This window comes from Pangasianodon hypophthalmus, chromosome 2 (assembly GCF_027358585.1).
Source record: "Pangasianodon hypophthalmus isolate fPanHyp1 chromosome 2, fPanHyp1.pri, whole genome shotgun sequence".
Lineage (NCBI taxonomy): Eukaryota > Metazoa > Chordata > Actinopteri > Siluriformes > Pangasiidae > Pangasianodon > Pangasianodon hypophthalmus.
This window is the reverse complement of record NC_069711.1, coordinates 31283124-31293725: the sequence shown is the minus strand read 5'-3', so window position 1 is coordinate 31293725 and position 10602 is coordinate 31283124. Positions and strand designations below refer to the sequence as shown.

The following is a 10602-nucleotide window of genomic DNA, read 5'->3' as shown; positions in this document are numbered from 1 at the left end:
CAACAATATACCGTAACAATTATACTACAATTATACTACTATACTACACTACAGCACACTGCACTGTACCATATTATGCTTGCTCTATACTTTACTATACTTTACTATACTATACTATACTATACTATACTATACTTCAATTCAATTCAATTCATTTTTATTTGTATAGCGCTTTTTTACAAAGGTCATTGTCTCATACTATACTATACTATACTATTCCTCAGTTCTGAAGCATGTTAAAACAAAACTAATTGCACTCCTGTGTTAGTGTCGACCTCCCTAACACCCTTTGTGAATTTGGTGAAAATCAGAGAACGCTGAATTTTTCACCCCCCAAAAAAAATCACAAAGGCTAACCCCTTACCGTTTTTTTTTTGGGGGGCAAAAAATTGACGTTCTCGGATCTTCACCAAATTGACACTGTGCGTTAAGGTGGTCAAAGCTAACACAGGAGTGCACTTAGTTTTGCACTATCACTCTCTAAATCTGAGATTTGATGCTGTCATTTCCAATATATTGCAGTAAATAAAATATACAGGTTTGGGATCCACATATTTAAACATTTTAATGCTTGATACTAGTTAAACTACACGTGCAATGCAGCAGCTTGGATGGAAATGTAATTTTTTTTATCTGCTATTTTCTAGTAGACTAAAATACACTATACTATACTATACTATACTATACTATACTATAGCTTAATTCAGGAGCACGTTAAAAACAAAACTGAGTTCACTTCTGTGTTAGTCTTGACCACCTTAACGCATGGTGTGAATTTTTGAAAATCAGAGAATGCTGAAATTTTCACCCTAAAAACACAAAGGCTAACCCCTTACCCCCTTAACTCTCTAGAGCTGAGATCTGACACTCTCATTTCCAATATACTGCACAAAATATACAGGTTTGGGACCCACAAATTTAAAGTTTTGATTTTAATGGTCAAAACTAGTTAAACTACATGTGCAGTGTAGGAGATTGGATGGAAATATAAGATTTTATCTGCTATATTATTTTAGACTAAATTACACTATACTATACTATACTATACTATACTATACCTCAGTTCTGGAGCACATTAAAACAAAAACTGAATGCACTCCTGTGTTACTCTTGAGTACACTGAATTTTTCACCCAAAAAACACAAAGGCTAACCCCTTACCATTTTTCTGGGCAAAAAATTGACGTTCTCAGATCATCACCAAATTCACACTGTGCGTTATGGTGGTCAAGACTAACACAGGAGTGCACTTAGTTTTGCACTTCACTCTCTAGACCTGAGATCTGCTGCTCTCATTTCCAATATATTGGTCTCAAAAAAATACACAGGTTTGGGATCCATAAATTTAAACATTTTAATGCTTAATCGATTCTAGTTAAACTACATGTGCAGTGCAGCAGCTTGAATGGAAATATAACTTTTTTTTATCTGTTATATTGTAGTAGACTAAATTACACTATACTATACTATACAGTACTATACTATACTATACTATACTATACTATACTATACTATACTATATTATTCCTCAGTTCTGGAGCATGTTAAATTCAAAACTGAGTGCCTGCCTGTGTTAGTCTTGACCACTTTAACGCATAATGTGAATTTGATGAATATCAGAGTACTTTTCACCCAATTTTCACCCAAAAAAACACAAAGGCTTTCCCTTACCGTTTTTTTTGGCAAAACATTCTACATTCTCAGATTCTCAAATTCACATGGTGTGTTAAAGTGGTCAAGAGTAACACTTACTTTTGCTTACTTTTTCACTTTCTAGAGCTGAGATCCGACAGTCTCATTTCCAATCGATTGCACTCAATAAAATATACAGGTTTGGGATCCACAAATGTAAACATTTTAATGGTCAATACTAGTTAAACTATTCAATATATTTGTATAGCACTTTTAACAATGGCCACTGTTAAAAGCAGCTTTACAGAAATAAATAAATTCAGGATATAAATTGTAAATATGTGAATTTATCCCTAATGAGCAAGACAGAGGAAATGATGGCAAGGAAAAACTCCCTGAAACGATATGAGGAAGAAACCTTGAGAGGAACCAGACTCAAAAGGGAACTCATCCTCATCTGGTTGACAGCAGATAGTGTGATTATAAATAAATCCCTTCTATAACTGTTTACTACATGGACAAATAGTTCAATTGTGCAACCAGTAAATTCATTACAGTTTGATGAGGTCTGTTTTGTTGACCGTATCCACTGTTCACTGATGGAGACCTGAATGCAAAACTGCTTGCCACAACCGCAGCCCCAAAGCCACCACAGCAACCGCAGTCCCAAGCCATCACAGTACAACTGCCTGTATGAACCGCAGTCCAAAGCCATCTCCACAGTCCCCAAGCGGCACCATCCCCAGCAATCCCACTCTTCAGGCCGTCCATGTGGGGCCACCCCCAGCAGCAGTGAGCGACCTCCAACGGATGAGAACTCTAACCAGAAGTAGGGCATCAGGATGGATCAGGAAGGTCCGGGTATCTCAGAAGTAGCAGAAGTGTCAGAAGTGTAGCTCAACAGAGAGAGAGAGAGAGAGAGAGAGAGAGAGAGAGAGAGGAGAGAGAGAGAGAGAGAATCAGAGAGAGAGAGGGAGAGAGTGGGAGAGACTGTTAGGTATGCTTTTTGTCCCATAATGTTTAAGGACAATGTACTGTGCGTGCAGAGTGGGAGCAGGGACTCCGGCAAGACTAGCTATGACAACATAACTAAAATGAAGAGCCAGAAGGTAACACAGACATGAGGGCACCCTGGGACATAAAGCGACCAGCCAGTCCATCTTCAACCAACCTGAGTGAATGCAAGGGGCTGGGGGAGCTGGGGGGGGAGAGAAAAAAAAACTATTACAAAAAGCTTGACTAAACATACATGTTTTCAGCCTAGACTTAAACACTGAGACTGTGTCTGAGCCCCGAACACTAAGTGGAAGGCTGTTCCATAACTGTGGCGCTTTGTAAGAGAAAGCTCTGCTCCCTGCTGCATCCTTCACTATTCAAGGTACCAAAAAATAGCCTGCACCTTTTGATTGAAGTAGGTGTGGCGGATCATAAAAGACCAAAAGTTCACTCAGGTACTGACGTGCAAGACCATTCAGTGCTTTATAGGTCAACAGTAGTATTTTATGATCAATGCGAAATTTGATTGGGAGCCAATGCAGTGTGGATAAGATAGGGGTGATGTGGTCGTTCTGCTGCATTCTGAACTAACTGGAGCTTGTTTATGCTCCTACTGGAACACCCAGACAGTAAGGCATTACAATAATCCAACCTAGAGATAAGAAAAGCATGAACTAATTTTTCTGCATCATGTAGTGACATTATATTTCTTATCTTAGCAATATTATTATCCTAGTAACATTATCTACCTGAGCTTCAAATGAAAGACTGGAGTCAATAATCACGTCAAGGTCTTTAACTGCTGCATCTGATGAAACAGAAAGGCCATCCAGAGTTACTATAGAATCAGAAGGCTTACTTCTAGCTGCATGTGGTCCTAGTACAAGCACTTCTGTCTTGTCAGAATTAAGTAAAAGGAAGTTAATAAGCATCCAGTGTCTAATGTCCTTTACACATTCCTCAACTTTATTAAGCTGACTCTCATTTCCATTTTACATATTGCGCTCATTAAAAACACACATATTTAAACATTTTTTCATGTTCAATATCAGTTAAAGTCCATGTGCAGTGCATAAGCTTGGTTGGAATTATGGTATATCTATTCTATTTGCTATACTGTATTATACTTTACTGTGCTATACTATAACACTTTTATCTATTATACTGTACTATATCATACTGTATCTATTTATCTACTACACTATACTAAATTATGACAATTTTATCTCCTGACTATACTGACTGACTAATACACCAAAACCTCCTATAGTACACTTTACTATCAGAATGTTATATACTACACTATACTGTACCTGTTTTATCTACTGTAGTATACCTGCCGTGGATAAAAATGGTCTACGCACCCTCGTTAAAATAGCAGGTTTTTGTGATACAAAAAACTAAAACCAACATAAATCATATAAAATCTTTTTTCACCTTTAATATGATATATTAGCCAACAAATTCAAGCAAAAAACACAAATAGAAACATTTTAGGAAAAAGGGGAAAAAAAGGGTTGTACAAGTGTGCATGTATTTGTAATGTAGCATGTGACTGTGCTCAGGATTTACCAGTCACATTCTGTAGGATTTTCTTGACATCTTCTCGGTTTCATGTGGCTCCTAAAGCCAAGTTTGCATTTTTTTTTTTTTTTTTACAGTGAGGTTATGAGGCTATAATGTAGGTAAACAGTAATGTAAATATCCAACCCAAAATATTTTCTGAAAATTTCTGCAATCTGTGGCCAGATCTTTATATAATTCATATGACTCTAACATTTATGTGGTAAATATCAGAAAACCTCAGAAAACTGAGGATATCTACACAATGAAACGTACAGAATCCCATTTCCACTAGGTAGAAAAGAAAAACTGAATAATGCATTTTTCCTTTCCTTCTTTTTCCTTATATTCAGGCAGCAGAACTTTGTTGACATTGTGATATATCTCAGAATTTTGACATATGTCGACAGTGCTATACAAGTAAGAAAAAATAAAATAATAATTTTGCAGTAATACCTGCAAGAAAATAAGAGCATAAATAGTTTCAGAATTTGAACTTGAAACAACTTGACCGTCTCACTGATAAGTGCACCACTAATTGAAGTAATTAAGCATGAAGAAGAGGATGATGCTGAGCGAGGTGATTTTCCCAGGAGACGCTCTGATCACTCGGTTTAATGGGGAGTTTGTAGAGAAGACGGCTGCCGTCTTGTTCCACGGTACCGGCAGGTTACAGATGTTTCCTTCACAACAAGAAGTGCAGACCTGCGGAGTTTAAACAGCAGTAAGTTAAAAGATGTTAAAAATATGCAGGATTGTATTTAAACCACCTTTTAATCCTGGTTTTAGTTCTACAGTAAATGTAAATACACTTGTTTTCTATTATTTCAAACTATGAATTTGACTTAGAGATATATTTTTTAATCTCTATAGCAGAGGTGCTTTAAATTTCTTAAATGGCAACACATATTAGACAGACTGTGGAAAACAAAATAGTTTCCTTAATGAAAAGCTTTTAGAAAAAATTTTGTTGGAAAAAAACTATCCCAGGAGTAACATTGTTGCTGTTTACTGGTTTAGACTGGCAAATCCATCATTGTCTCAACGTCTAAACTGAATAAATTTCAGGTTAAAAATTTAATGTGATTAGCTCTAAATTCTGTTTGAATACTAAATCCTTCCTAGTTTCTTAGTTAAAATTTTAAAAAAGAAAAATGCCTTATATGAAGTACAACCACATGTACTTTTTTAACCAGAAAACAAAAATACATTTGATTCTACAGCAGAATGTAATGATGTATGGCTGTATGTTTGTGAACCAGTGGAAGTCTGTCAGCAGGTAAATGGATTATACCATGTGCACTTCGTGTTGCACGCAGCCAGTGGACACACACTCGTCCAGAGACACACAGCGCTTTGTGACGGAGACACTTTCGCCATCAGCATTCATCCAGTGACGTGTGTAACAGAATCTGGAGTCTTTACAGGATCATAAAAACATCAGACGTCATTCATAAACCTATTTGTGCAATTAGAATTGTGTGATTCATGCCTCTATACAGAGTTGTTTTTTTTTGTTTTTTTTAGTATTTGGTGACATATGTTTGAACATACGGACAGTCAGGGGAGAAATCAGTTTACACACCTACACAACCAAAGGTGAATATGATTAAATGTTAATACTGATTAATATCTTTTAGTTCATTTATTTTTTTTCCTTTACCCCAAAATTATTTCTAATTTATTTTCTGTGAATCCTTGTGTCATAAATACTGTATCATATTCCTCGATCAGTTCATCAGATATTTTTGATGCTTAGTATTGAGTGCAAAAGTTTTCATCCCCTGTGGTTTCTGAATGGAAAAAAGAAAATGCAGCCCTGTGTACCATGTACCACTATCAGGAAATTTGAAATGAAATGTGCACTCTTAGGAAAAAAAAAAAAAAAGCCTGTAAGAATTCTTTGCCTTTAAGTGGGAACCATTAAAGATTCTTAAAGGTTTCCAGCTGAATGTTTCACTATTAGTGAGTGTTCAAAGGAAGCAAAGAACTCTTAAAGAGTCCATTCTGTCTAAAAGAGTGACTGTGTCCTATAACAATACAATGAATAACAAGAAGAAAATATAAAAATAAAATATGGAAAAAGATGATCTAAAAGGTGTTCAATGGTAAGAAAGGTTCAAAAAGAGAGATGCAAACTTTCATGATCATTCTGTTGCTTCATTATTAATATACTATTAATAATTTGATAACAACTAAAATGAAAACTATGTGAACCCTTTTTGTTACTTGCAACAGTGAAAGAAATCTAATACACTAAATGTGATGGTAAAATTATTATTTTTTTGTCTTAAGGGCATACAAACTTTATTTATAACTGTATTTGAGGGACTATGCCATTTTTTATACTTTAAACTGAAACCACAAACACAACCAGAAATTCATACTATAAAGAAACATGAAATATGGAATACAGACATGCACATACGCGCGCGCGTGTGTGTGTGTGTGTGTGTGTGTGTGTGTGTGTGTGTGTGTGTGTGTGTGTGTGTGTGTGTGTGTGTATACCTTCAGGGCAGTATTTGTCAGGAGCCCAGCGGTTGCAGGAGTAGTTATCTTCAGCATCTTCGCAGGTGAAGCACTTAAACCCTCCAGGGTGTGGAGTAGCTAGAAATACAGATGTTAAATTCTCTAAATATAATAAATTACTAAAGGGAGACGCATGCTTACACCAGCTATAGGTCTGGAAATCTAATAAATAGCATGTAAACTGTTACGCAACATATACATTTACTTTATCAAATACAGCATAAAAACTAATTTTTAAATTAAACTGCACATCACTAAAAATGTCCACTGCTTCTCTGTAAATCTTGAACCCTTAACCCTAAAAAAACATTTATATGTTTATAAAAGCAAAAAACAAACAAACAAACAAAAAAAAAACATGATTTTTCAAATTATCACAGAGCTTTTTGTTAATTGCTTAAACAAGAATGCAAAATTAACTTAGTGATCAGATTTATTTTACTGGGATTATCACATTATATTTGACCTGAGAATAAGAATATTAAACCAAAAGATCTGATTATTTTAGTCACTCTTACATTCCAATCATTTCTCGTTTGCACTCCAGTCATCTAGATGAATTTTGTGTTTCTCCAGCTCTCCATAAATGTTGAAATTACTCTAATAGGGGTTGCACAATAAATTTTAAATAAAAAAAATTCCTTTTTTCCCCCCCAGACAAATCTTATTGTTTCCTGGCACCTGATAGATGGAGCTGAATGATGTCTGCCAGAGTAAAATCCCGGGACAGGACGGCTGTCAGCCAATCGGAAAGCAGCATGCCTAGAAGAAGCCCGGTCAGTTTGAGGCAGACTTCCATGATTGGATGATTGCAGAGTTACTCAGCATTCCCTCCATGAGTCGTCTGTTCCTAACCTGAGAGAGAAACCTTTACTAAATCACGGCTTAATTGTTATACTGCAGCTGAAATGTGTTTCAGTGAGACTGATCAGTGCTGTAAAAAAACACTTAACCTGGATTTGTTGCCAAATATTTCACACTGAACTTGACAAATAAGATAAAAAAAAAACAATAATTCACTAGTTTAAGTGATTAAACATGTCAAAAACCATTCTTCTGCTGGTGATGTCATTCAGGGGAAAGAAAGAGCTTCGCTTCTGTCTACATGCAAACTGTAAGAGAAAATCTAAGCTGCCTATCTATTGTAAGGTGTGTGGACATGGAGGAGTCAGATTAGTGAGTGAGCTAGATAAAGTGTGTGTGCATGCACGTGTGTGTTTGTGTGTGTATAGTAGCAGATGGACTCAGTATGAGCTCATTGTGAAAGGGCAATCTCTAATAGTTCTGCTTTCACTCACAGTGTGATTCTCTCTCAGCAGGAAAACTGGAAGACTAAATCCCCAGCCTTGAAATATATTGTTTGCTGTATGCATCTTCTTAATAAGGTCTAGGAAACCTTAAAGGAATACGCCAGTGTTTTTCCAGCCTAACCTCTATCTACCATGTGTAGAGATATACGGTATACGGCTAGATGTTGATATATGGATTATTGGGGAAAAAAAATTAAGATGGCACTGATCTGATACTCAGGATACTAGGAGAAATGGTGGATTGGGAAAAGGAATGAATTTGATCCGATCCTGTAACAAAAAGAAATGATTAGAACAAGATGTTTCTGTAAATGTTAAAGTCAAGGTTTCGGTTTTAGTATTCGTACTGGAAAAGAAGTGGTACTGTGCAATCTCTAGAATAAACTGACAATGGAAGTTTAGGGGCAGAAATGTTAATCACATACACACTCTCTGTCTCACACACACACACAAACACACACAAAGTTCAGATGAATAGGTTGAAAACATCTACTGTTTCTTCCTTTAAATTCAGTTTAGAAATTGTCCTATATTCATATTTTGTGCACTGCAGTAAATCATTGCAAAGCTGTATTCATATTCAACTGGAGTTTAGATGTTCAGATGGTCACAAGTTAAATCACACACACTCCTAACACTCCATCTCTCCTCATCTCTTTCACACACACACTCAGCACACTTCCGTCATTCTATCAGACACTCATGCGGAGTGAGTGTGTATGCCTGAAGTGTGATGATATGAGTAACGGAGCCTCATATCTGAGCTCTAACGAGAGCTCCGCCATTTATGTCCAATGATTTGCTTATAACAATACATAGTTATTATTTACATTACAGTGCTGTTAAAAATCTTGATCATGACTGGTCAGAAAGTGTTGATTAATTTTCTATAACAGCAGCTCTGACAGTAGCTGTAACATTTTCCAAACACAGGAAAGTCTTTTGTGGTTTCTCTGTAAAATAAACGGTAGCTTTTATCTTATTAACAAGAGGCTGGTGAGAAAACGACTCTTTATAGCTGCTTCATAACAGAACGGATAACAGAAACAGACTTGTTTTGCGGATGTTCCACAAAATTAAATGATACTATAAATGGATGAAAAGTATAACGTTATAATTAATTAATAAATAAACAAGTAGAATTTGACAGGGATGCCGCTGCTTCCAACAAGTCTAGTCCTTCTTTTTACTAATTTGTATGTCTGAAATAGTTAAAATATATTTCCATCAGGAAGGAAGCTATTGAAGAAAAACTGTTTCAGACATTTGACTTTGCTGTGATCTTGACCCTTTTTGGATCAATTCCAAAATTTACTCAGTTCATCTGCTGCTCACAATGATAATTCCATATAAATTCTACAAACATTCAACCACCCGTTCTTGAGATATCACTCTAAAGATGATCCTGCAGGAGTCCCCATCTGTCTCTCCCTCTCAGACAGACAGACACAGAGACAGACAGAGCGACAGACAGAGAGAAACAGACACAAAGACAGACAGAGAGACAGACAGAGAGAAACAGACAGAGAGAAACAGACACAAAGACAGACAGAGAGACAGACAGAGACAGACAAACAGACAGACAAACACAGAGACAGACACAGAGACAGACACAAAGTCAGACAGACACAGAGACAGACAGACACACAGAGACAGACAGGTGTAGCTGCTCTGATTAACGCACGCGCCATCTCTGGGTTTTCACGTGAACGCGCGCTCTCTGCGCGCACCTGTTGATCCATGCTGAGCGCGTGCGCCGCCTCAAACCAGAAAAGATAAACCACAAATACACAGAAAGAGAAATTATATACATTTCTTTTAACAGGTTGGACTACGTTCAGAGAAGAACCATTTCACTCTGACTCACCGGAAACGTTTCGTTAATATTACCCGAACGTGATGTATTGAGAAAAGAAAAAAAACTAAACTTGTATTTTATTTTTTTTGTTCACGTTTTAGAAAGCTAACTTCAGCTTCTTCTTCTTCTTCTTCTTCTAGCGCCGGTATGAAGAGAGGCTTGGAAGAAGGTCTGAGATGCTTCAGTGGGCGTGTCTTATGATTGGTTGATCAGTAGGATGGGCGTGTCTCTAAGTCCACATGTGAACTAGTGATGGGATTTTCGGCTCTTTTCAGTGAGTCAGATCTTTTGACTCGGCTCACGAATAAGAGCCTACTCTTTCTTCTAAAGTCTCATCGCCAAGTTTGCGATATTTTGACCAGTGGTGGTGTTTCTTATGAACTCTTACTGCACCTTTTAATAAACAAAATAACATGGCTTTGCGGTGGATTTGTCAAAATATGCAGCCAAAGGAAAAAACGTCTCATTCACCAAAAAAGAGCTGAGTCAAAGAACCGACTCAAAGAACCGACTCAAAGAGCCGAATCTTTCGAGCAAGACACATCACTGTTGTAAAGTGCAACAGTCTAGATCATCCTTCAAACTTTCAAAATGCAGTTTTATGGTTATACTTAAATGTTTTTTTTTTTTTCCTTCAAAAATCCTATCAAGTCAATTTATGTTCAGCTAGTTATTAGGGTGAAGCTTCTAAACATGTATAAATAGGATATAAAAT

General features: G+C 36.5%; 1 protein-coding gene across 1 annotated transcript; it reads right to left on the bottom strand.

The window, feature by feature from the left end:
• Positions 1 to 4043: 4043 nt before the first annotated feature.
• LOC113538517 (ly6/PLAUR domain-containing protein 6) lies at positions 4044 to 10483 on the bottom strand. Its single transcript, XM_026933646.3, has 5 exons — positions 9897 to 10483; positions 7401 to 7574; positions 6699 to 6797; positions 5485 to 5609; positions 4044 to 4895 (listed from the first exon to the last, which is right to left on the bottom strand). The coding sequence occupies exons 2-5, from the start codon at positions 7516 to 7518 to the stop codon at positions 4725 to 4727; spliced, it is 513 nt and encodes a 170-aa protein (XP_026789447.3). The 5' UTR covers positions 7519 to 7574; positions 9897 to 10483; the 3' UTR covers positions 4044 to 4724.
• Between the last annotated feature and the right edge of the window lie 119 nt (positions 10484 to 10602).

Coding starts and splice junctions, on each gene's coding strand:
- LOC113538517 (XM_026933646.3), bottom strand. CDS start 7,518: ATGGAAGTCTGCCTCAAACTGACCGGGCTTCTTCTAGGCATGCTGCTT. Junction 6,798..7,400: donor CATTCAGCTCCATCTATCAG/GTGCCAGGAAAC, acceptor CTGTATTTCTAG/CTACTCCACACCCTGGAGGG. Junction 4,896..5,484: donor TGCAACACGAAGTGCACATG/GTATAATCCATT, acceptor TAAACTCCGCAG/GTCTGCACTTCTTGTTGTGA.